Genomic DNA, 27203 nt, shown 5'->3' with positions numbered 1-27203 from the left:
GTGACTAGGGAGATGAAAAGAAAGCAGACTTGAGAAGTATTTTGGAGGCAGAGTCCAGAGGATATGGTGGTAGATTATTCAGAATAAGCATCAGTATGGTTAGCATCCTAGCACCTTAGCACCTTTCCAGATGGGCAATCACCAGCCAGCAATCGGGTATTTTCAAGATTATACCTGCTGCTGCTGCTGCTAAGTCGCTTCAGTCGCAACCCCATAGACGGCAGTCCACCAGGCTCTGCTGTCCCTGGGATTCTCCAGGCAAGAACACTGGAGTGGGTTGCCATTTCCTTCTCCAATGCATGAAAGTGAAAAGTGAAAGTGAAGTCGCTCAGTCGTGCCCGACTCTTAGCGACCTCATGGACTGCAGCCTACCAGGCTCCTCTGTCCATGGGATTTTCCAGACAAGAGTACTAGAGTGGGGTGCCATTGCCTTCTCTGAGATTATACCTAGTGCGTTTCTAATTAGGCAGCTGGAGGTGCTATGTACTCAGAAGAGGAAAAGTAAAAGGAAAATGAATTGAAGGGATTTGGTTGTTGGATCAAGAATTTGGATTTGGTTGTATTAATTTTAATAAGGCTTTGAGGTATTAAAATGCAGATATTGAGTTGGCAATTGGATATAACAAACTAAGCTGGGAATTGTCAGCACATCATTGAAATTTAAAGCTGTGGGAATGTGGATGCTGTACCCTAGATCCTGAGTGTACAAGGGGGAAACGGCCAGGCCTGAGCCATGAGGGGTATGTAGAATAGCAGAGACACAAGAGTGGCCCAGCAGCAGGAGGAAAGCCAGAGACGGTGTCATGAAGTCAGGGTCAGACCCTGGGGATGGCAACTGGAAGGGAGTGGGCTTTTGAAAATGATGTAGGCTGAGAGTAGGTAGGATTACTTAAGTCACATGCAAAGACAATTCCTCCACTACACTTGCTGGGGACGAGAGGAAAAAAAACTGGTGGGAAGTGTAGAGGACAGTTTGTCATTTTCCTTTTTGTTGTTTATCCTAAATATCCCCCCAATTCATTCATTCTTTATATGATCGTATTTCCAGAAGGCCTTATAACTTATGCAAAACAGTGTTTTCCCCAGAATAGGATGCTTCACCCAAAATGTGTTCTGATCCAGCCAGGGCCAGCCTGTGGCTTTCCCTTCTAAGTACTCTATTAGCAGATGCAACGAAGCTTACTTATTCGTATTTTGGTAGTCATGCCCTCTGTTGGCTTACCCTGAAACTGCAATCAAATCAAGCTCTTGCACTGCTGCCAAGTCAAGTCCTTTCACCCACTGTTGTTCAGTCTCTCAGTCCTGTCTGGCTCTTTGTGACCCCATGGACTGCAGCACGCTGGCTTCCTTGTCCTTCACTATCTCCTGGAGTTTGCTCAAACTCACGTCCATTGAGTCGATGATGCCCTCCCACCATCTCATCCCCTGTCACCCCTTTTCCTCTTGCCCTCAGTCTTTCCCAGCGTTAGTGTCTTTTCCAGTGAGTCGGCTCTTCAGATCAGGTGGCCCAAGCATTGGAGCTTCAGCTTCAGCATCAGTCCTTTCAAGGAATATCCAAGGTTGTTCTCCTTTAGGATTAACTGGTTTGATCTCTTTGCTGTCTAAGGAACTCACTCTGTCCTTGTGTGCTAATATCATCTAGAAGGACAGTTCATCAGAAGCAAGGGCAGCCCAGGAGCCCTTGAGAAAGAAGTTTGGATAACTAGTTGAGGTAGAAGACAACTCCAGAATAAGCAGACAAGGCAGGTTTTTTATGAATCCTGTCTAACAGGTGAAAAAACTGAAACTTAAGCATAGTACCATTTAAGTGGCAAAAACAACTTCAGATCTTCATTCTGTCAGAGGTATGCCGTATTTCTTCTTAATTCTTTGCAATATTTTTGCAGAATAGAAATATAACTGATTATTTACATGTCAGTTCTATACTTTTGTTTGTGTGCGTGCTCAGTCCCTCAGTCACGTCTGACTCTTTTTGACTCAGGACTGCCAGGCTCTTCTCTCTACACGATTTCCCAGGCAAGAATACTGGAGTGGGTTGTCATCTCCTATCCTGGGGGGTCTTTCTGACCCAAGGATCAAATCTGCATCTCTCTCTTTGGCAGGCAGATTCTTTACCACTGCACCACTCTTCGTTTGTGCCATACTTTTGTTTGGGACCATCGAAATGCGAATCAGTGAGGAAGAACTTGAGAACCTCTTGATGAAGGTGAAAGAGGAGAATGAAAAACCTGACTTAAAACTCAACATTCAAAAAACTAAGATTATGGCATCTGGTCCCATCACTTCATGGCAAATAGATGGGGAAACAATGGAAACAATAATAGACTTTATTTTTTGGGTTCCAAGTCACTGCAGATAGTGACTGCAGCCATGAAATTAAAAGACACTTGCTTCTTGGAAGAAAAGCTATGACAAACCTAGGCAGCATATTAAAAAGCAGAGACATAACTTTGCTGACACAGGTACATCTAGGTAAAGCTATGGTTTTTCCAGTCATGTATGGGATGTGAGAGCTGGTAAAGAAAGCTGAGGGCTGAAGAATGGATGCTTTTAAACTGTGGTGTTAGAGAAGACTCTTCAGAGTCCCTTGGACTGCAAGGAGTTCAAACCAGTCAATCCTAAAGGAAATCAATCCTGAATGTTCATTGGAAGCACTGATGCTGAAGCTGAAGCTCCAATACTTTGGCCACCTGATTCGAAGAGCTGACTCATTGAAAAAGACCCTGATGCTGGGAAAGATTGAAGGCAGGAGAAGGGGACAACAGAGGACGAGATGATTGGATGGCATCACCGACTCAATGGACATGAGCCTGAGCAAGCTCCAGGAGATGGTGAAGGACTGGGAAGCCTGGCATGCTGCAGTCCATGGAGTTGCAAAGAGTCAGACATGACAGAGCAACTGAACAACAACAACAACAAACGCAAATCATAGGAAATCAAGAGATATTCTTTCATTCATCAAATATTAAACATGTTCTACATAAGGGGGATATGGTGGTGAATAAAACAGACAAATTTCATGTCCTCACCTTCTAATATGAAGTGATAAGGCAAGACAGGGCTTCTCTTGTGACTCAGCTGGTAAGGAATCTGCATGCAATGCAGGAGACCTGGGTTCGATCCCTGGGTTGGGAAGATACCCTGGAGAGGGGAAAGGCTACCCACTCAGTATTCTGGCCTGGAGAATTCCATGGATTGTATAGTCTGTAGGGTCACAAAGAGCTGGACACGACTGAGCAACTTTCACACTTTCAAGACAAGACAAGGCAAAATATATATAGTTAATTAGTTGGTAATGGTAGTAAGAAAACATAAAGTGGGGAAGGAGATTGTTAAACAAAATTAAACTGAGTAAATTTGAAGGTCTGTTTGTCTTTATTAAATGATGTATGAATATTATTATTCATGAATTATTATATCATTATTCATGAATTATTATTATTCATGATAACTGGGATGCATCCCATTTATCAAATAGAATGGTACTCCAAGGTTCTATACAAAAATGTAAGGGTTTTATAGGAAGGAGGGTAGGACAAGGAAGTTAAAAGAGTGGATTATTTCTGGTAGGACTTATTAAGTAGATTCTCTGATTGGTCTTGATGAGGAAATTCCAGACTGATTGGTTTAAAATTCCACTCCAAGGAGCAGCTGAAACTGCAGTTAGGTGTTAAGTCCTTGGAGGGCTTAGCATATGTGGCTCTATATTGGGCCAGTTTCTTTTCTTTTTTTTTTACTCAAATTTTTAAAAAGTTTATTTTTTATTGAAGGATAATTGCTTTACAGAATTTTGCTGTTTTCCATCAAACCTCAACATGAATCAGCCATAGGTATACATATATCCCCTCCCTTTTGAAACTCCTTCCCATCTCTCTCCCCATTCCACTGCTCTAGGTTGATAGAGAGCCCCTGTTTGAGTTTCCTGAGCCATACAGCAAATTCCCATTGGCTATCTATTTTACATATGGTAATGTGAGTTTCCATGTTACTCTTTCCATACATCTCACGCTCTCCTCCCCTCTCCCCATGTCCATAAGTCTGTTCTCTATTTCTCCACTGTGACCCGTAAATAAATTCTTCAGTACCATTTTTCTATATTCTTTATATATGTGTTAGAATACGGTATTTATCTTTCTCTTTCTGACTCACTTCACTCTGTATAATAGGTTCTAGTTTCATCCACCTCATTAGAACTGACTCAAATGTGTTCCTTTTTATGGCTGAGTAATATTCCATTGTGTATAGGTACCACAACTTCTTTATCCATTCATCTGTCAGTGGACATCTAGGTTGCTTCCATGTTCTAGCTATTGTAAATAGTGCTGCAGTGAACAATGAGATACATGTGTCTCTTTCAATTTTGGTTTCCATAGGGTATATGCCTAGGAGTGGGATTGGTTTTACTCCTAGTGAATCTCCATACCGACTTCCATAGTGGCTATATCAATTTACATTCCCACCAACAGTGCAAATTTCCCTTTTCTCCACATCCTTTCCAGCCTTTATTGTTTGTAGACGTTTTGATGAGGGCCATTCTGACCAGTGTGAGGTGATATCTCATTGTAGTTTTGATTTTCATTTCTCTAATAATGAGAGATGTTGAGCATCTTTTCATGTTTGTTGGCCATCTGTATGTCTTCTTTGGAGAAATGTCTGTTTAGGTATTTTTCCCACTTTTTGATTGGATTATTTGTTTTTCTGGTATTGAGTTGTATGAGCTGCTTGTATATTTTGGAAATTAAGCCTTTGTCAGTTGTTTCATTTTCTATTATTTTCTCCCATTCTGAGGGTTGTCTTTTTACCTTGCTTATAGTTTCCTTTGCTGTGCAAAAGCTTTTAAATTTAATCAGGTTCCACTTGTTTACTTTTGTTTTTATTTCCATTATTCTAGGTGGGTCATAGAGGATCTTGCTTTGATTTATGTCATTCTGAGTGTTCTGCCTATGTTTTCCTCTAAGAGTTTTCTAGTTTCTGGTCTTACATTTAGGTCTTTAGTCCATTTTGAGTTTATCTTTGTATATGGTGTTAAGAAGTGTTCTAATTTCATTCTTTTACATGTAGCTGTCCTATTTTCCTAGCACCATTTATTGAAGGGCTATCTTTGCCCCATTGTATATTCTTGCCTCCTTTGTAAAAAATAAGGCACCCATAGGTGTATGGGTTTATTTCTGCTCTTTCCATCTTGTTCCATTTGTCTGTATTTCTGTTTTTGTGCCAGTACCATGCTGTCTTGATGACTGTAGCTTTGTAGTATAACCTGAAGTCAGGAAGCTTGATTCCTCCAGCTTCATTCTTCTTTCTCAAGACTGCTTTGGCTCTTTGGGGTCTTTTGTGTTTCCATATGAATTGTGAAATTTTATGTTCTAGTTCTGTGAAAAAATGCCATTGGTAAATTGATAGGGATTGCATTAAATCTGTAGATTGCATTTGGTAGTATAGTCATTTTCACAATATTGATTCTTCCTACCCAGGAACATGGAATATCTCTCCATCTGTTTATGTCATTTTTTATTTCTTTCATTAGTGTATTATAGTTTTCTGTATACAGTTCTTTCATCTCCTTATATAAATTTAATCCTAGATATTTAATTATTTTTGTTGCAGTGGTGAATGGGATTGATTCCTTAATTGCTCTTTCTGATTTTTCATTGGTAGTATGTAAAAATGCAAGTGATTTCTGTGTATTGATTTTGTATCCTACAACTTTGCTATATTCACTGATTAGCTGTAGTCATTTTCTGATACTATCTTTAGGGTTTTCTATGTTCAGTATCATGTCATCTGCAAATAGTGAGAGCTTGACTTCTTTTCTGATCTGGATTCCTTTTATTTCTTTTTCTTCTCTGATTGCTGTAGCTAGAACTTCCAGAACTATGTTGAATAATCATGGTGAAAGTGGACACCCTTGTCTTGTTCCTGATCTTAGGGGGAATGCTTTCAGTTTTTCACCATTGAGAATATTGTTTGCTATAGGCTTGTCATATATGGCCTTTACTACGTTGAGGTAGGTTCCTTCTATGCCCATTTTTTGAAGAGTTTTAATCATAAATGGGTGCTGAATTTTGTCAAAGGCTTTTTATACACCTATTGAGGTTATCATATGCTTATCTTTCAGCTTGTTAGTATGGTGTATCACATTGATTGATTTGTGTATATTGAAGAATCCTTGCATCCCTGGAATAAACCCAACTTGATCATGGTATATGAGCTTTTTGATGTGGTGCTGAATTCTGTTTGCTAGAATTTTGTTGAGGATTTTTGCATCTATGTTCATCAGTGATATTGCCCTGTAGTTTTCTTTTTTGTGTGTTGTCTTTGTCTGGTTTTGGTATCAGGGTGATGGTGGCCTTGTAGAATGAATTTGGAAGTGTTCCTTCCCCTGCAATTTTTGAAAGAGTTTTAGAAGGATAGGCATTAGCTCTTCTCTAAATGTTTGATAGAATTCTTCTGTGAAGTCATCTGGTCTTGGGCTTTTGTTTTTTGGGTGATTTTTGATCACAGCTTCAATTTCAGTGCTTTTAGTTGGGTTGTTCATAATTTCTAATTCTTCCTGGTTCAGTCTTGGAAGATTGAACTTTTCTAAGAATCTGTCCATTTCTTCCAGGTTATCTATTTTATTGCGATATAGTTGTTCATAATAGTCTCTTATAATCCTTTGTATTTCTGCATTGTCTGTTGTAACCTTGCCCTTTTCATTTCTAATTTTGTTGATTTGATTATTCTCTCTTTTTTTCTTGATGAGTCTGGCTAAGAGTTTGTTAACTTTGTTTATCTTCTCAAAGAACCAGCTTTTAGTTTTTTAATCTTTACTATTGTTTCTTTCATTTTTTAATTTATTTCCACTCGGGTCTTTATGATTTCTTTCCTTCTACTAATTTTGTTTTTTTTTTTTCCTTCTTTTTCCAGTTGCTTTAGGTGTAAAGTTAGGTTGTCTATTTGATGTTTTTTTTGTTTCTTGAGGTAGGATTGTATTGCTATAAACTTCCCTCTTAGAACTGCTTTTGCTCCATCCCATAGATTTTGAGTTGTCGTGCTCTCATTGTCATTTGTTTCTAGAAATTTTTTTATTTCCCTTTTGATTTCTTCAGTAACCTGTTGGTTATTTAGAAACATGTTGTTTAATCTCTATGTGTCTGTGTTTCTTACAGTTTTTTTCTTGTAATTGATATCTAGTCTCATAGCATTGTGGTCGGAGAAGATACTTGTTATGATTTCAATTTTCTTAAATTTACTGAGGTTTTATTTGTGACCCAAGATGTGATCTATCTTGGAGAATGTTCCACTTGAGAAGGTGTATTCTGCATTTGGATGGAATGTCCTGAAGATATCAATGAGATCCATCTCATCTAATGTATCATTTAAGATATGTGTTTCCTTATTAATTTTCTGTTTTGATGATCTGTCCATTGGTGTGAGTGGGGTGTTAAAGTCTCCTACTATTATTGTGTTACTGTCAATTTCTCCTTTTATGTCTGTTAGTGTTTGTCTTGTGTATTGAGGTGCTCCTATATTGGGTGCATTGGAGAAGGAAATGGCAACCCACTCCAGTACTCTTGCCTGGAAAATCCCTTGGACAGAGGAGCCTGGAAGGCTACAGTCCATGGGGTCGCAAAGAGTCAGGCACGACTGAGTGACTTCACTTTCACTTTTCACTCTCATGCATTGGAGAAGGAAATGGCAACCCACTCCAGTATTCTTGCTTGGAGAATCCCAGGGACAGAGGTGTCTATGGGGTCGCACAGGGTCGGACATGACTGAAGTGACTTAGCAGCAGCAGCAGCATGTTGGGTGCATAGATATTTACAATTGTTATGTCTTCCTCTTGGATTGACCCCTTGATCATTATGTAGTGTCCTTCCTTATCTCTTGTAATCTTTATATTAAGGTCTTTTTTGATATGAGGATTGCTACTCCAGCTTTCTTTTGCTTCCCATTTGCATGGAATATATTTTTCCATACTCTCATTTTCAGTCTGTATGTGTCTTGAGGTCTGAAGTGGGTTTCTTGTAGACAGCTTATACATGGGTCTTGTTTTTGTATCCATTCAGCCAATTTGTGTCTTTTGGTTGGAGCATTTAATCCATTTACATTGAAAATAATTATTGATGTATATATTCCTATTGCCATTTTGTAATTGTTTGGGGTTGATTTTGTAGATCTTTTTTCTTCTCTTGTATTTCTTGACTATATAAGTCCATTTAACATTTGTTGTAAAGCTGGTTTGGTGGTACTGAATTCTCTTAACTTTTGCTTGTCTGAAAAGCTTCTTATTTCTCCATCAATTTTGAATGAGATCCTTGCTGAGTACAGTAATCTTGGTTGTGGATTTTCCCCTTTCAGTACTTTAAATATATCCTGCCTTTCCCTTCTGGCCTGCAGAGTTTCGGCTGAAAGATCAGCTGTTAAGCATATGGGGTTTCCCTTGTATGTTACTTGTTGCTTCTCCCTTGCTACTTTTAATATTCTTTCTTTGTGTTTAGTCTTTGCTAGTTTGATTAATATGTGTCTTGGCATTTAGTTGATTAGTATGTGTCTTCTCCTTGGGTTTATCCTGTATGGGACTCTTTGTGCCTCTTGGACTTGATTGGCTATTTCATTTTCCATGATGGGGAAATTTTCAACTATAATCTTCAAAATTTTTCTCTTATCCTTTTTTTCCCTTCTTCTTCTGGGACCCCTGCAATTCGAATGTTGGTGCATATGATATGGTCCCAGAGGCCTCTGAGAGTGTCCTCAGCTCTTCATTCTTTTTACTTTATTCTGGTCTTCAGAAGTTATTTCCACCATTTTATCTCCCAGCTCACTGATTCGTTCTTCTGCTTCAGATATTCTGATATTGATTCCTTCTAGAGTATTTTTATTTCAGTAGTTGTGTTGTTTGTCTCTGTACATTTACTCTTTAATTCTTCTAGGTCTTTGTTAATTGATGCTTGCATTTTCTCCATTTTGTTTTCAAGGTTTTTGATCATCTTTATTATCATTATTCTGACTTATTTTTCAGGTAATTTTCCTATTTTCTCTTCCCTTATTTGAACCTCTGTGTTTCTGGTTTGTCCCTTCATTTGTGCAGTATTTCTCTGACTTTTCCTTTTTTTTTTTTTTAAGTTATTGTGTTTGAGGTCTCCTTTTCCCAGGCTTCAAGGAAAGTTGAATTCTTTCCTTGAAGAAGGTTGAATTCTTTCTTCCTTTCGGTTTCTTAAGCTCTTTTAAGGTTGGTCCAGTGGTTTGTGTGAGGTTCGTATAGGGTGAGATTTGTACTGAGTTTTTGTTTGTTTTTCCTCTGATGGGCAAGGCTGAGTGAAGTAGTATTCCTGTCTGCTGATGATTGGATTTGTATTTTTGTTTTGTTTGTTGTTTAGATGAGGCATCCTGCAGAGGGTGCTACTGGTGGTTGGGTGATGCCCAGTCTTGTATTCAAGTGGTTTCCTCTGTGTGAGTTCTCATTATTTGATATTCCCTAGGGTTAGTTCTCTGGTAGTCTAGGGTCTTGGAGTCAGTTCTCCCACTCCAAAGGCTCAGGGTTTGATCTCTGGTCAGGAACAAAGATTCCACAAGTGGTTTGTTATGACATTAAGGAAGAGTAAAACAAATATCTGAAAGTGAGAAACCAAAGATGAACCCTAGGCAAATGGCAGTTAGAAAATCAGGCAAATAATAATTAAAATAATGGAATATACAATATACATATACACCCATGAGCAAAGTGAAAACAGCCCCACAAAAATAAAGCAGTAGATTGACCCAGCAAACAAAGGAAATAAAAAATTATATTTACCAGTTAAGAACAAAACTAACTTAAGCACAAACTGGAAAACAAAACTAAAGCAATGTGCCAAGTGGGGAATAAAGCAATGAAAACAAAACTAACAAATTTGTCGAGAGGAAAGGAAAGAAAGAAAAGAAAGACAGAATAGATATACAAAGTTAAATAGAGGTAGATGAAGAAGATTTATATACATTAAAGATTAACTGCAAGGGGAAAAGAACAGTAGGAAAGTCAAGTGAAGGAATAAATGTAGAAAAAAATAATAGGTTTAAAAAAATAAAAATTAGAATTATAAAAAAGAGAAAAAAAAATGGAAGAAGAAAGAAAAAAGGGGATAAAAAGGAAAAATCCACAGAACTGCAAAAGCCCAGTGTAGAGGCAGAGGTTTATAACAACAGTAGAAAGTATGACTGAATATACACATATACATACACACCCATAAGCAAAATCAAAACAGTCCAGCAAAAATTAAGACAATAGACTGACCTGGCAAACAAAGGAAACCAAAAATTATATTTACCAGAACAAAACTAGTTAAAGCACAAACTGGAAAACAAAACTAAAGCAAGGTGCCAATTGGGGAATAAAGCAATGAAAATAAAACTGAGAGGAAAGAAGAGAAAGAAAAGAAGAAAGAATAGACATGCAAAGTTAAATAGAGGTAGATAAAGAAGATTTATATACGTTAAAGATTAACTGCAAAGGGAAAAGAATAGTAGGAAAAGCAAACAAAGAATAAATGTAGAAAAAATAATAATAGGTTTAAAATTTTTTAATTTAAAAAGAGAAAAAAAAAAAAAAAAAAGGAAAACTCCACAGAACTGCAAAAGCCCATTGTAGAGGCAGAGATTTATAACAACAATAAAAAATGTGACTGAGGAAAAAGAAAAAAAAAAACAAAAAAAGCTCAAAAGCTTAATTGGATTTCTTAGTGCCAATAAAATTGACAACTACAACAGATGGGGGTGGGGAAGAAAAAAATCCAAAAGAATCTACAGAACAAGTCAAAAAATAAGAATAATAAATGTTTTTCTTGAGTCTGTGCTGTCAGAGTCCTTTCCCGCATAGGGAATCACAGTCCACATTACCTCCCTAGGATGCCCTCCAACACTGTACTGATCTCTGGACCTGCTGTGGGGGCTGCTCAGATTCTAATCTGGTCCTACTCCTGTGTGTTCTTGCCTCCAATGTCCACAGCTATCAGAGCTAGGGCATTTTATTTTGTGGGAGCTCTCAATGGCCTTTTATATATTCCATAGACACAGAGTCTACTTAGTTGATGTGTGGACTTAATCTGCAGCTTGTACAGCTGGTAGGAAGGTTTTGGGTCTTCTTCCCTAGCTGCATTGCCCCTTGGTTTCAATTGTGGTTTTATTTCCACCTCTACATGTGGGTCTTCCACTGGGGTTTAGCTCCTGAGGCCACCCTGGAGGGCTTGGGTTTGCCCCCTGTGAAGGCCAGGTGTGGAAGTGATGCAGCTGATTGGTTTGCCGTGGTTCTGGCAGCACCAGGTACTCAGGGGGGTTGACAGCTTGGGTAGTAGGAAATATAGCACTCTAGAAGGGTATGGCAACTAGTATTGGCCAATACACTTCAGTATTCTTGCCTAGAGAACCCCTTCTCTGGCAGAGAAGCCTGACAGGCCACAGTCTACAGGGTTGCAAAGAGTCAGACAGGACCAAAGTGACCCTAAGCACATAAACACAAGACTTTTTTTTTTTTTTTGCCTGTGGCAGCTCTGCCTCAGTAAGAGTTGAGTGTGAAGATGGTGCAGCTGCTTGGCTTGTGGGGACCCTGGTGGCACCAAGTATTCAGGGACACAGACTGCCTCTGCAGCAGGAGTTATGGCCCTATCAGAGTCTTTTTTCGAGCCTTGTAGCTGGCGATCAGAAGGCCTCTTTGGCCAGTCTTTTTCCGTACCTCCACCCGTTCAGGCACCTAGAGGGCTCCCCTGGCTGGGGTCCTTTTCTGTAGATCGGTGCATCAGGCACTTAAAGGGGCACCCTGGGTGGGGTCCTACTCTGTAGTTCAGTGCCTCAGGTGTTTGATGGTCCAGCCTCTCTATTGTTCAGCTGCTGTTGTTGACATATGGAGAGAGAGAGGCTATGGTAATGGCTCCAACCCCTACGCATGACTCAGCAGTGTCGCCTTGCTTTCATGACTGCCTGGCTTTCTTCCACAGGCATTTCCCACCATGATCTCCTCCCTCATATCCCCTCGATCCGTCTCTCCGCTGAACAGCAGCCCTCGAACTGGGATTTATCCACAATCCCTAAACTCCAGCTCCTGCCTCTGCCCCTTCCAGGAGACTTGCATTCCTGCCCAGCCTATGTATGGCTTCAGCAAGGACTGTCTGATTCTCATTCCATTTAGGCTGCCACAGATCAGCTGTTTCACTCTCAGCCTTAAATGTTTCTCCTGTGACTCAGACAATTGCCCCGCTCCTGGGATCAGACCCCTGCTTTAGTTCTCCCACCCGCCGAGGGCAGGTCCAGTTCTACTAACACTCCTGTTTTTCCCCCCAGTTCATCCTACCAAGGTTTGCGTGGTTCTATATATTCTTTTCCACTGGTCAGGTACTCTTGTCCACTCTCAGCTGGTGTTCTGCGTGCATTTCTGTGTCTGAAGGTGTATTCCTGATGTATCCGTGGAGAGAGATGTACTCTATGTCCACCTATTCCTCCACCATCTTGTTCTCTCCTGTTTTAATTTTTTTAACTGAAATATAGTTGATTTACAATGTCTTAATATTAATTTCAGGTGTACAACATATAAAGTTGTACATTTAATGTACATTAAATGTACATTTAAATGTACATTTAAATGTTGTACATTAAATGTACATTAAATGTACATTTAAATGTACTCCATTTAAAGTCATCATATAATATTGGCTATATTCCTTGTGCTGTATATGACATCCTTGTATTTTATCTTATACCCAGGAGTTTGTACTTAATCCCCTTCCACCTTCTCGTACCTCCCCCCTTCCCATCCCCTCATAGATAACCTAGTTCTCTATATCAGTGAGTCTGTTTATGTTTTGTTATATCCATTCATTTTTTAGTTCCCATGTATAAGTGAAAACATAACAGTATGTATTTTTCTCTGACTTACTTTACTAAGAATAATATCCTGTAGGTCCATTCATGTGGATGCAAAGTTTTGCAAAAATTGCAGATTTTTTATGACTGAATAGTATTCCATTGTGTCCATCTTCTTTGTCCATTCGTGTGTGTGTGTTTTTTTAATCAAGGATTCTTTCATTTTAAAATAAAATGAGGTTTTAAAAATATTTATTTTTATTTATTTATTTGGCTGTGCCGGGTCTTAGTGGCAGCACACAGAATCTTCTATCCTTGTTTCAGCATGAGGGATCTTTAATAGGATCTAGTTCCCCAGCCAAGGATGGAACCCTTGCATTAAAAGCACAGCATCTTAGCCATCAAGGAAGTCCTTATCTATTCATCTGTTGATGGACACTTACATTGCTCTGTACTGTTTTCCATTACAGAAGTGTCAATTTACATTCCAACCAACAGTGTACTAGGGTTCCCTTTTCTCTCTAGTCTTGCCAATTTATTATTTGTGGTCTTTTTGATAATAGACATTCTGACAGGTATAAAGTGCTGTCTCATTGTGGTTTTGCTTTGCTTTTCTATGATGATTAGTGATGTTGAGCATCTTTTCATTGGCCCTTTTGCCATCTATATGTCTTCTTTGGAAAAATGTTTGTTCAGATCTTCTAACTATTTTTAACCAGGTGGTTCATTTTTTTTTAAATATATATATTTTGAATTGTATGAGCTCTTTATATGTTTTGGATATTAACCACTTATAAGACATGTCATTTGCAAATAACTTTTCCCATTCAGTAATTTGTCTTTTCATTTTGTCGATGGTTTCCTTCTTTGTGCAAAAACTTTTTAATTACTTTCCATTGTTTATTTTTGCTTTTGTTTCCTTTTCCTAAGGAGACAGATTCAAAAAATTATTGTTAAGATTTATATTAAAGAGTATACTGCTTATGTTTTCTTCTAGGAGTTTTACAGTTTCCAATTTTACATTCAATCCATTCTGAATTTATGTTTGTATGTGGTATGAAAAAAAAATTCTAATTTCATTCTTTTACATGTACTTGTCTGGTCTTCCCAACACCACTGTTAAAGATACTGTCTTCCCCATTGCATAGTTTTGCCTCCTTTGTCGTAGATTAATTGGCTATAGGTGTGTAGGTTGATCTCTGGGCTCTCTCTTCTGTTCCATTGATCTGTGCATCTGTTTCTGTGCTGGAGGCCTGTTGTTTCTTTTTAAACAATATAAAATGTTGGGCTGGGACACTGGTGTGGGAATTTTAGATACGGTGGCCAAAGAAGGTGATTTGAAAGACCTGAGAGAAGTGAAGGAGCTAGCCATGAACATACTGGATGCAGAAATTCCAGGCAAAATGAACATCAGTTGCAAAGCACCAAGGTGGAGATGTCTCTGGCACGTTAGAGGAAAGGCCAGGAGGCCAGTGTGGCTGGAGCAGAGTGAAAGTGAAAGTCGCTCAGTCATGTCCGACTCTTTGTGACCCCATGGACTATACAGTCCATGGAATTCTCCAGGCCAGAATACTGGAGTGGGTAGCCTTTCCCTTCTCCAGGGAATCTTCCCAATCCAGGGATTGAACCCAGGTCTCCCACCTTGCATGCGGATTCTTTACTGCCTGCAGTGCAGGAGACCTGGGTTCAAGAAGCAGAGTGAACACAGGAGAAAATGTTTGGAGACAAAAGTGGAGTCATAACTGGGCAGGTCACCTACCGATGACCTCATAGACCATCTAAGAACTTCAGCATGTTATCCAAGGAAGTCCAGATTTCCTTTGGATAGTTTTAAGCAGAAGAGTGAACTAATCCTCTATATTTTAACAGAAACATTCTAGCTGCTATGGACTGAGTGGGCAGGGGCGGGGCTGAAGCAAGGAGGCCAGTGAGGAGGCTTTTTTAAAACTCCGAGCAAGAGATGATTTTATAGAAAGACCAGTTGCATGAGGATTGAAAATGGGCTGTAAAAGGAAGAGGGGTCAAGGATGACACCAAGGTATTTGCTAAGGCTGGAGGAATTCAGTTGCATTACCTGAGATAAGAAAGGCTAGGGAGCAGACATGGGGGCCAGGGGGTGGCTCAGGGTTGGACAGATTAGTTTGAGATACCTGCCGGGCATCCTGCTAGGGGTGTCAAATTGGTGATTGGATAAGTAGGTCTAGAGTTAAGTAAGAGGTGGTGTTGAAGGTACAGATTCAGGAATTATCATTACATATTTAATTTCTGAAGGTGATATGATATCCCCTAAGATATCTAAGAGGATGTTGAGATGGAAAGAGAAGAAGCTCTAGGAGTGAATCTGGCACTCTGAGAGTTAGTTTTGTGAGCTATGAAGGAATGGCCAGAAGGTAGAAAGAAACTAATGAAGTGTAACATTATAGAATCCAAATGAGGAAAACAGTTTAAGAGAAAGAATAACCCATTGTGTCAAATGCTACAGATAGGTTAGATAAGGTAAGACTGAGAACTGATGGTTGGATGGAGTATGATTTCTTTAATTCTCCCCTGACTTATAATGGGTTGTCCTGCTCTGACTTCCCCCAATAGGTTGTAGCAGATACCAATGTAAGTGCCATAGCAACTCAGCTTGAGAACCTGTCTACGGGCTACCACATTGGTTCGCCCACTGCCGAGCATCATCTGGAGGACACAGAGTGAGTATTCTAGAAGCAGAGTGCCTCTTATGTGTGTGGCAAAGCTCAGTGGGACCTTGTCCAGATTGTAGAGTGTGCCCCCTAAGGGAGAGGAATGGATAGTGCACGTTACATTTTCTGATTCCTGGAGAACCTCCAAGAAAACACCAGGCTTGCTCCACTTCTCCCAGGGCTTTGTTCCATCATGTGAGCTCTTCATGAACTGTTGCTACCGGGCCTGCACACACTGCCTCTGGCCACTGTGCATGTGCCCTGTCCACCCAGAAACCCCAGATTTATAGCCTAGGCTCACCCTGCTTTATTATGCAGAGAAACACATGCCCTCAGTTTCTAAGCTAAAATCTTGTTCTGAGGTTAACTCTTCTTGTCATACTTGCTGCCATTTTTTTTTGCTAAAACCTGTCTCTGAAATTAAAGTTGCTCATCAAAGCAGTGTTTCTCAAACTAGAATATCCATAAAAATAATCTAAAAGGCATATTTTAAAATGCTAATTCTTCTGGTCCATTCACAGAGAGCTTGAGAAGGTGGTCAACATTGGGTTCTCCAGGGAAATGTTGCCACAGATAAGCTGGGGATGCAGACTTTGAGAAATGCTGCCCCAGAAGTTACTCCAGTTCCACAAGTGCCTGGTCACTAGCCAGGGCTCAATAAATGTTTGTGGACTGATCTGAGTGATTTATTGGAAGGATCTAATGATCACAGCCATTCCCAACTTTTTCCTGATTGTTCATCAATTTAAATGAGAGCTTTGAGTTTGTTTTTCTTAAGAATATTGAACTAGGCTATTAAAATGGACAGATACATGAAAGTATAATACTTTCAAGCCGTAGTGGCCCTTTATTTAAAAAAGAAAATCAGGACCCTTGTGTGAAGAATAGTGTTCACGTAACACCCTTCAATGTGTTGTGGAATTGCAGAGGTGCCCTGTGACCCTGGGTCCTTTGCTATGATCCCACAGCTGCCAGCAGGCTGGGAACCACTAGCATAAAAGAATTTAAAGATCATTATAATCTGATCGCTGTTAATATTTGGAGGTTTTAATTTTTTTTACTAGTCTTCTACATGAAAGTGTATTAAAACTAATAAGATGAATTGAAACTGTGAGATAAATGGAAACAAACTCCATGTAGTGTTGTTAATGGAGGAGTAGAGCTGGTTTCCTCCTCTCCCCAAGAAAACAGCCTCTAATTGTGAATAGGCACAGTTATGAAGGTCTCTAAGGATGTGGTGGGCCCCAGGGGCTAGCTCTAAAACAATGGCTTTGGACTTCAAGGTTCCCACCTCAGTATCTTTGGAAATGGGGGCTGTGTTTAAAAGAAGAGACATGAATCAAGTTCATGTCTAGCCAGTGGGCTATTACTGAGAGTGCTTATAAGGCCACAAAGTGATGAGAGGTAGAGTCATATTCATGACATCATTACCATTCAGCCATAGGGGATAATATGTCATTATTTCAGCAGGTATTTATTGAGTGCCTTCCTAAGACACTGTAAAAGTGCTGGGTCCTGAGGACTCAAACTCAGAAACATAGGCGAAGGCATTGCCCCAGTTCTCAAGGAACTGCCAGAGAATTTAAAAAAAAAAAAAAACAGACCCATAAATCCATGGTTATAAAACAGTTGGTAAGTGCTGGAGAACCAAGTTCAATGAAAGAGAGAAGTAAGCACAGGGTCCTCTGAAACCATGGAAGAGAGACAACTCAACTAGGGAGTGTGCTTGGCACTAAATGCCTAAGCTGAGTTTTAGAATAATTGAAAAAAGCTGGAGTGTCATTGGAAACAGTTAATAATACATATGGCATAGACATTCAGAAATTACTATAAATGCCTGCTGTAAACAACCAGTAGGTACATCAGCAAACAGCCGGTGTCAGTGGGAAGCAGCTGAAAATGAAGCTTAAAATAAGCCAGGCAAAATCAAGGCAGAGGAGAGGAAGAGTGTTTGAGGCAGACAGCATATTCAGAGGTTGCTCGCATCCCAGGTTTGCAAATTTCTCTGAGTTTGCAAATGTCGCACGAATGGCTGCATTTATATTAGATGGTGCTGCCTCTCGGACAAGCATGCTGTTGCAAAACAAGTGATACTGCCAGGATACACAGACAAACTCCTGCAAAATAAGACAACAGGACCCAGGGTGCTGGAACTCCTTTAGGTTTTTACCCTTTTGACAACTACATACAGGAATAAGAAACTGGCGTTAGTTAAGCGTAACTCCTTGTGAACCCACACAGGTAATTTAATTTTTAGCTGTGTTGTTTCTGAGAGAGATGACTTCCACACTGGACGAAGCTTTGGCAATCTAAATGATACATTTGAAACAAATGTTCTTTACCCGGTTTGCTTCACCTTGATTTCTCTCTTCTAGATTTCAGGTCTCATTTACAAAGTCATGATCCCGAGGTTGTGACAGGCACAGTGCTTCATGCTGGGAATACTCAGAGGGCAGAGCCTTAAGGAGTTTTTAGGCTGGTAGAGGAGAAGGATGGTTAAGGAATGATGGTACAGTATGGCAAGTGCTGTATAGAAATGTAGACCAAGCACAAAGGGAGCACAGAGAAGCTTGGGGTGAATGCTTTCAAAGGCACCAGGGAAGATTAGAATTGGGTTTTGAAGAATGATTTCCCACTCTCCGTGAAAGGGGGATCACTTGTGGTGAGGATGTTCAGACAGAAAAAGAGCAGCCATCCCTCAGCTCTTGGGCTGACATCACCTGTTCAGAAGTCCACCTGCAGACTGTGGAGTACAGCAAGCTCAGATGATATCCTGCCTCTCCATCTCCACACACGTTCGTCACAGATGGAAAGACACTTCTGTTCAGCTTTAAACAGTAATTTTAAAAGTTAAAGCCTAAGCCAATAGAAGAGTACTTTGACAACTTCAGCATCATGACTTTATTTTGTAATTAAAAACAGTGGGTTTTATGAAAGAGAAGCCTCTAAAACATCCAGAATATTGGCATAATATAGGAAATTCAAAATAAGTTTCTAGACTGCTGACAATTTGATTTGATAAACTGACCTTCATTGTTTCGCAGTATGAAAGTCTCTCTCAAATCTGTGTTCTTCCATGCAAATGAAATTCCCTCTCAATATCTATTCTTGAATTAAACAGCGTGCATTGTGTTTTCAGAACACCTCCACCTAAGATTATTACTTTGGAGAAAGGCTCTGAAGGATTGGGGTTTAGTATTGTAGGGGGTTTTGGAAGTCCCCATGGAGACCTGCCAATTTATGTCAAGACTATATTTGCAAAGGTATCTTTTTCCTTTTTACTGTACTTTTTTTGTTTTAATGAAACTTAGGTGAGATTTTTTTTTAAGTGTTTTGCTTTACTTCACCTTGACACCTGAATGCATGCATGTATGCTTGTTTCATTTTCATCGTATAGAAAATTCTGCACCACACGAGTGCAAGAAGAATTCTTTTATAAAAGTGGAATCACGAGAAGTATAATATTCTTTGGACCCTTTTACAAAAGTAGATGCTAACAGATTTCAAAGAGTGTGTTCTTTCAACAACCAGTATAAGGAGCATGGCACACTCTCTGCAAAAGTTCTTTGGCCTTGAAAGTATTATTCTGGCTAGAACAAAGATTTAACTTTCTACTAAAGAAAGATAGCAGAGGGCCATGGCATAAAGCTTTGTACAAGCCTGGGATCAGTGCAGCATTAATGGCTGCCCATCACCAAAACCTCAGGTTGTTTTAGCTAAAGGTGGTTTTCTCTCTTCCAATAGTCTGCCAAGTACTTACAGGACAGCCCAGTGTGTTAGACTAAGCCTGGATAATGGTGTTTTTCAGGAGTTAAATAGTCAATTCATCCTACTTAATACACAGGTCATGGTGTGAATTTCGTTTTTAAAGTTGGAATCTAAATTCATTATAAACTTTTAAGATCTCTGAAAAGTATTTAGTACTGATATTGCAACTTTATTCTTCAGTGCTTTTATCACAGTCATTTGTTTACTAATTGATCAAATTGCTTCCTAGTGCTTTATTTTCCTAAAGAAATAAAGGCCCTCAAAAAAGATATGATAGATTCTTTCTCTTTCTAGAAAGCTATGCTATACCCTACATACAAGTTTGCTTTTACCTGTGCAGATCTTATCACTTGTTAACTGGGTCTGTGATCTGACACAAGTCTTAATCCTTTGGCTTTTGCTTTTGGAACATGTTAGGCAGCTGCAGATTTCCACTCCTACTGCCATCTCACAAGATTGTCTGTTGAGGAGGCATGTTATTCCCAAACACACAGCTGGTGATAGATAAAAAGGGAGAGGAAGGCAGATCAGAAACATTCTGGGACTTCCTTGATTGTTCAGTGGTTAAGACTCCGCACTTCCACCACAGGGGAATCAATCCCTGATTGGGGAACTAAGATCCCACATTCCACACGGTGTGGCCAAAAAAGGAATAGATTTTTTTTTTTAATATTTAAAAAAAGAAACATTCTGGATAACAGTGCTGTCCCCGACTGATAATCCCCAAAGAGGATAAACCACCTATAGACCCTCCTTTTCCTAAGATAACACTGTAAGTAGCTGTGATCATGATTCTTTGAGCAGGTTGTTATACGTTGGATTTAAAAGAGCCAGCTCTGGAGATAAGGACAATGGAAAGGTTGCACGGTGAGCCCCCACCTTTCAGCAAGTTCTGCCTGCCTGCCTTTGTCTCTGTAAAGTCCCTCCAGAATGTCTGTAAGCATCAGCTCCCTTCCTGCCTGTCTCTGGAGAAGTAAATGGCAACCCACTCCAGTATTCTTGCCTGGAGAATCCCATGGACAGAGGAACCTGGTAGGCTACAGTCCATGGGGTCGCAAAGAGTCAGACACGACTGAATGGCTTCACTTCCTACTGTAGAGTCAGACACAACTGAGTGGCTTCACTTCCTACGTGTGAGGACACAGGCTACCGTCCAGAGAGAGGACAGGTTAGCTCTAAGGTCTTTTGCCCTGGGGCCTAGTTCAGCAGTCTGTGCCTATCTATCCCTGTCTACATGTTCACGGAGACTGTGGAATGAGTCAGGTGCTGTTTCTCAGAACACCAGGACGTGCATTGCTGGCAGATTTTTGAAAAGAAACTACTATCAAATCAAGGGGGACAAGATTAGTGTGAATAATGAACAGACTGAAGCTCACACAGAGTGCTCTTTTCACTGAAAGTGATCATTTAGAAAGCACCTACATAAGTAGTAACATTGTAATAAATATTGAAGATCCTTGGTATGTTTCATATTTTAAGGAATGGACCTTTTTGGTAAAGTGAGACACACATGAAATAAAAAACTCTGAACAGAAAAAAAAGTTCCCAAGCACTAGCTTAGTGAAAGTGAAGTAGTCGCTCAGTCGTGTCCGGCTCTTAGCGACCCCGTGGATGGTAGCCCACCAGGCTCCTCCGTCCATGGGATTCTCCAGGCAAGAATACTGGAGTGGGTTGCCATTTCCTTCTCCAGGGGATCTTCCTGACCCAGGGATCGAACCCAGGTCTCCTGCATTGCAGGCAGACGCTTTAACCTCTGAGCCACCAGCGAAGCAGTACTAGCTTATAACCTACTTAATTCAGTGTCAGTAAAAAAAGATTCTAGTGCAGATTATCATTATTACTATTCATACAGTTTCATGGAGTTCATTATAATATATTTGATTTTTTGGCCACACCTCAAAGTTTGTGGAAGCTTAGTTCCCCAATCAGGGATTGAACCTGGGCCTCCAGCAATGAAAGTACAGAGTCCTAACCACTGGACCGCCAGGGAATTCCCTATGATAGGGTTTAATTTGATGACTCTTTTTTTTATTTATCAGAGTGAACTAATATATCATAATATAAAAGTTTTCTATAATCAATAAAATAAAAGCTAGCAAAAGAGTTCTTTTAAAGTGAACTCTTTCTACAACAGATTTTGACACCAAGCTAAAGATTCCCTCCATAGGACTCTTGAAGCTCTAAGAACTATAGCTATATGTTTTCTATTTTTTTTTTAAACTCTGAACATATGTTCTATAAAATATTTATCTCTGATTCAGGTTTCTGGATCTCGGATGTCCACAGGGTGTGGGTTATTATGTGACCTTTTTGGTGTCCTGTGCATCTTTTAACAGTTCTCTTGCTCAACTAAGAAATTAATTTGGCCCATCTAGGTCTTTTTTTTTCCCCCTCCAAAAGTAGGAAGCCTTACAGGTTCTTAGGGCGTATAGGATTTGCAAGGCTTAGTCGGTCTGATTAACAGGCTGTCAGGGCCTTCCGTTTTCTTTCAGGTGTTTGATTGAAAACTTCAAAATCAAAACCAGCTTTTGGTCTTAGTCCCATCAACAGCCTAATTTTACCATAAACCAACATGAGATTGGCCTAAAGACTTCAGTAACCCTGAAAATCGAGGGAGCAGTTTTTTTGAAGCCTGTGAAATCAGAAAACATGAGTTTGATCATCATTCATTTCATTATACTACCACAATTGTGCAGATACCCTGTGCCATACACTTACCATACACTTGCCATACACTTTGGAACAGGCCAAAAGGTAGCTGTTTGAGCCCATTTTACAGCATCAGGGAAGGCGAAGCGACCGAGCTGAGACACCGCAAAAGGGTAAGGCCATGTGTCCTAGCTTGATCAAAGTCAGTCTGTGAGCCATTTATTTCTTCCTTCCCTTGTTTTGCCTATAGATACCACACTGATAAAATAGCAGAGGAGATACAGGTCAGTGTAATTATCAAGTAAACACAGCAACACCTGAAACAGTGTACACATCCTAGAAAGTTGAAAAACCATCCTTTTTCCATTGGTGAAAATGAAAACTTGAAGAGCTTAATATGCTTTTTAAAAAAGTAATTACACAGGTATTAGAGTTTACTGAAGCCCTTAAATCTCAGCATGTAAAATTTATTTAAATCAAGTTAGATTTATCCATACACACTTTCTTAAAAAGAAAAAAAAAAATGAATAAAGGTGCAAATAGATCTTGGTATATTCCCCCCAGTATAATCCTGGTTTTGAGTTTTCTTTATGACACCTTTATACAGGAATTCCACCCTTGTCATCGCTTTGAAATTCTAGGTAATTCTACCAGGTCAGGATCTCTACACTGTGGGACACAGTTTCCTGGAGTGTCAGTGCCTCTTAGCTTGGCTTCTGCAGGAGTCAATCAGGGACCAGGTGCCTGCATGCCTTGATTAATTTCCCCATAATTCAAAATCATGTAGAGTACTCCTTTGGCATGTACTTTTCAAAGAATTCTCAAAATTACCCTGGCAGATGGAGAAAGCTTCCTGTGAATCATTTTCTATGTCTTGTCTTTCTTCACTCATCTGAAGTATTTCTAATAATATCATGATGTTTTTGATCCTCAGCTTTAGAATGAAAAAAAGCCCAAGTTTCACTTGCTTTGTGCCATGCTGAAGAGCCCTGTATGACTGAATATGTAATGAAAGTAATCATTTAGAAACTTGTTTAGGTGGATCAAAGATAAAGCTGACAGTTTTGAATATGATATTGTAAAATTTTAGAAATGCTCCACTTCTGTGTATTTATATATAGGACAGTTTTATTGAGATCTAATTCACATACCATACAGTTCACCCATTTAGAGGCTATAGTCACTTTTGATAGATCACTACAGTGCTGAGAGCTTTTCAATATAATGGAACCTTGTATGATGATGGTGTTGGCAATAAAACTAACACCAGATTCACTTCTGCCTTTGTATGCTACATTTTCATGAAGATGACATGATATGACAGTCAGATTCCATTCAGTACTGAGCATTGAAATAAGGTCCTACTTGTATTAAAAAAAAAAAAAAGTGAATGTCAGGACATTTCTAGTAGTATATTATGTAAACAATGCATAATTATAATTATTATTCGACCTTAGGTCAAATAACATCCTATATTTTTCTTAGTTTTCTTAATTTAAAAACATTACCTAGAAATCATTTTAATTGGTAGTTTTAAAAGTTTTCTTTTAATATGCACACCATAATATTAATATTATTTGAATATTCATTGCTTCACCCTGGTTAAATTGGAATGTTTCTTATTTGTAGGGAGCAGCTGCAGATGATGGCCGATTGAAGCGAGGTGATCAGATTTTAGCTGTTAATGGCGAGACTCTGGAAGGTGTTACACATGAGGAAGCTGTGGCCATTCTGAAACGCCAGAGAGGGACTGTAGTCTTAACTGTGCTATCCTGAGCCTTGGGTCACAATCACAAGGTAGATGTGGTTGTAGAATATTCACAGGAAAACAAAGTTTTGAGAAAGAATAAAACCCAGCCTCAACTAAAACCCATCTCCATCCTTACTGTCCCAACCTCTCTGCTCAGGAAGGATGGCCTGGGTTTCACATGAATTTCCCATGTCAACAATAATGTTTCCCAGCATTTCTCATCTCTTGCTGAGGTTAATTTCCAACAGCTGAGTCTTATGCATTTTGCATTTAACATCAGTGTTTATCAACTAGTAGTAAATGGTTCTGATTATATTTGCTTAAACGGAAGTTAACAACCTCTCATTCCTTATGGTCTTCTCTCCCCATCCTGACTCATATGGAGGCTGAGCAGCAACCAGATCACATCTGATGAACAGAAACAAATGTTAAGCAACTTGTCATCTCACTCCTGATTTACGTCTGCTAATTGTCTCTTCAAATACGCCAGAAAACATTAGCAGTGTAATTAACTTAGCAGTGATCCCCATGATGAAAAAGCAAATTCTCCTGTGGGAAATTACTGTGCTCTTTTCTGTACGACTTATCGTCAAATAAGTCTCGAATTCATTTCTCTGGATAGATCTTTATAAGTTAGTCATTGGTGATTATGATGAGCCAATTTGCAGACTGTAATCTAAAAATTTTGAACGGCTTTCTAATTGTTTTCTTAGCTACATAATTGCATACCACTGAGCAAATGTACCTTCTTCTCAGCAGAAACAGTTAGCATCCATGTTCTGAATTCTAACAATGCTAAGTTATGCTCAAGTCTTGGAAGTTCATCTGGAGTTAATGGCATCTCAGTGGGCAGGCATCATTCCTACCCCTCAGGCTTCAGATGAGGAGGTGGAAGTCCCAGAACCACTGCAGAGATCATCAAGTTTTTACTAAAGTAAACCCAGTTCTGGATGGCCTTGGCATTGTGCAAAGTGGAGTGACAAATTTCAGCATCCCTCTCCTTGTCTCCATACCTGTCAGTGCAGCAGCACAGTCAGTAGGAGCGTAGATAGAGCAATGCACTTAGCCACAGAGTGACTGAGCAAATGAACTGAGTCTCAGAATCAGTCATGGCTCCTTGGTGAATGTTTTCTGGTCTCCAGGGAGCCTCACATGTGCTGCAGTGTGCATGCTAAGAAAGTAACTACAGCAGAAAATACAAGAATACTTTTCAAGTTGGTTAGGGCCTTCTTTTTCAGGTGTTAGCAGGAAAAGGGGGGAGATGCTTATCTGTGAATGTTACAGGTTCTTCTGTAAAAAATGCACCACAAAAGATGAGTACCAGGATGAGCAACAGAAGTAGTGTGGCATTATTTGATGAAAACACAGTGCTGCAAATGGTTCACAATAATGATAAATATAATGGGCTCTAATTTAAATGTTATTTAATAATATAGATTTTAATTGAGAATTATCTTTTAGTAGAGGTAATCACAAAGTGCATTAACTCTTGTTGGAATATTTTGTGGCTATTCCGAAGTATAGAGTGCCTAAATTTTATGTTGAAAATGTCTTTCATGACTGGTATTAAGTTTTCTGAAATTACACATGGCTTTTGAAATTTTTATTGTATCCCAACATACGCAGTGTTATTAGAAATTGTCTTTCAGTGCATGAGAACCTAACAGAACCTAACGTCCTATGTTAATTGTATCTGCAAGAACACCTCAAGCATCTAAGAAGAAATAAAGCCCAAATAAAACTTGAAAATGCACCTTAAAAATATATATATATACTTTTGAAATGTGATTCTGCTTGATTTTGATGGAATGACCATTAAATAGACATTTTTAAGTAATATACCATTGTTGTGTTTCTTTACACATTACCCTTTTATGACATGCTACTAAAAGTCTCTTGATAAAGGGATTGTGGTGCTTGATGCTCCTTGCAGTGAATTGATATAACTAGTGCTTCTCATAACTGATTCTGTCTCTGCTTGCATGACTAGTAAATAACTGCCTTCCTAAAACCTTTTTTTTTTCCCCATCAGAACTTACCAACAAGCTAAGAGAATATGAAGATGTGAATTTGTGAAAGGAGTAGTTCTCTCATAGCCACATATATTGTTACAGCCTCATCATTTGGGCCATTTAAGTGTAGTAATGATCAGTATTTAGAAATAGCATGAGAGGGAAGTAAACCAGGAAAGATAAAACTCCTGAATGTTTGTGTATGAGATGTTTCCAAAAATGCTAAATAAATATAGTTGCCAAGGAGTAAATGGAGTTTAATTGTATATGAAAAAGTTTAATTCCTGCATCTAATATTGTGTTTTTATCAGCTCTTTTGTTCCCTAATAGAAAAAGGATCAACTTTTCACAAACTTTTCCAGTGTCCTATTATAATCTAGGATCCATTAATAGGTATCTCATATTAATTGCCAGTGTGTTATCAGGCATTAGAAGAGATGCTTTACAAAGGAGAGGATATAGCAATCCAGAAGGTGAATCTCAGCATCACACTGCCTGAGTTTGAATCTTGACTTCGTAGTCATGTGACCTTGTCCAAGTTAGGTTCTTTAATTAGAAAGGGAGAGTGGAGGGGATTCTCAGCACTACAGTGAACCAAATTCAAGTAGAATTCTTAAATCTAGTGCCTGGAGTGGATATTCCTTCCCTTCTCTAGGGGATCTTCCCAACCCAGGGATTGAATCCAGTTCTCCTGCACTACAGGCAGATTCTTTACTGTCTGAGTCACCAGGGAAGCCCATAGTAAGTACTACATAAATATTAACAATAAACCTTCAATACCATTTATGGAGGTGGTCTGAAATTTGACACGTACTGGAAATTAGTGGTTTCTATCATTAATGACGTTTGAAAAAAAAATTTTTTTTTTCTGAAGGTGGCTTAGTTCTGAATTGTTGCCCCAAATCAGATAGCAGAGTGTTTAACTGATTATAATGGTGTAAGCTTAAGTAACTAGAACTTGTGTTATCAAAATGCTAAAACCAAAGCTTCCAGCATCAACCATGCCACTGGAATATACCTGGGATGGGGAGTAATACCAACTCCGTACGCCTGTCACCCACCTCCAGAACCAGGCAAGGCACTTCAATTACCATCAGCCCTCCGCAAGGAATTTTAACCTGGTATGTACCTTCATTCCAAGAATTTGGAGTTGTAAACTATTGTTTTACTAACCTAGCCACATTCCCTTTTTTCCCTTGCTTCACACCCATCCATTGTCAAAGAAGTCAGCCTCCCCCATCAGATGACAAACTTCTTTGAAAACAGGGACTAAGTCCCATTCACCTTCATGTTAATTTCATCTGGTGTACTTTTCAAATTTTATATGTCCCATCTTAAAATATTTTATTTGGGTCTTTTAAAATGTTTTCCATTTCCCTCTTTATGTTCATGTTTTCCTCTACATCAGAAGTCAGCAAACTTAATGTGAAGAACCAGGTAATATTGATATTTTAGGTTTGTCAGGCCTTTGCAGTCCTTGTCATAACTACTCAACTTTGAGTACTTCCCTCGTGGTCCAGTGGTTAA

At 39.2% G+C, this 27203-nt stretch overlaps 1 protein-coding gene across 4 annotated transcripts in view; it reads left to right on the top strand.

Annotated features, from left to right (window-relative positions):
• PATJ (PATJ crumbs cell polarity complex component) overlaps window positions 1–25916 on the top strand; it is a 387741-nt gene extending 361825 nt beyond the window's left edge. Inside the window, exons 43-45 of one of the 4 annotated variants that reach the window (XM_070367927.1) lie at window positions 15400–15506; window positions 18619–18760; window positions 23544–25916. In XM_070367927.1, the coding sequence (XP_070224028.1) occupies window positions 15400–15506; window positions 18619–18760; window positions 23544–23690 (396 nt within the window). In that variant the 3' untranslated portion in view covers window positions 23691–25916. Of the gene's footprint in view, window positions 1–15399; window positions 15507–17872; window positions 18599–18618; window positions 18761–23543 lie in introns of those variants that run through there. The other 3 variants (XM_070367929.1, XM_070367930.1, XM_070367931.1) reach the window with 3 other exon arrangements.
• Window positions 25917–27203: the final 1287 nt, after the last annotated feature.

Source organism: Bos mutus, chromosome 3 (assembly GCF_027580195.1).
Source record: "Bos mutus isolate GX-2022 chromosome 3, NWIPB_WYAK_1.1, whole genome shotgun sequence".
NCBI classification, from domain to species: Eukaryota; Metazoa; Chordata; class Mammalia; order Artiodactyla; family Bovidae; genus Bos; species Bos mutus.
This window is presented reverse-complemented; position numbering and strand designations above follow the sequence as displayed.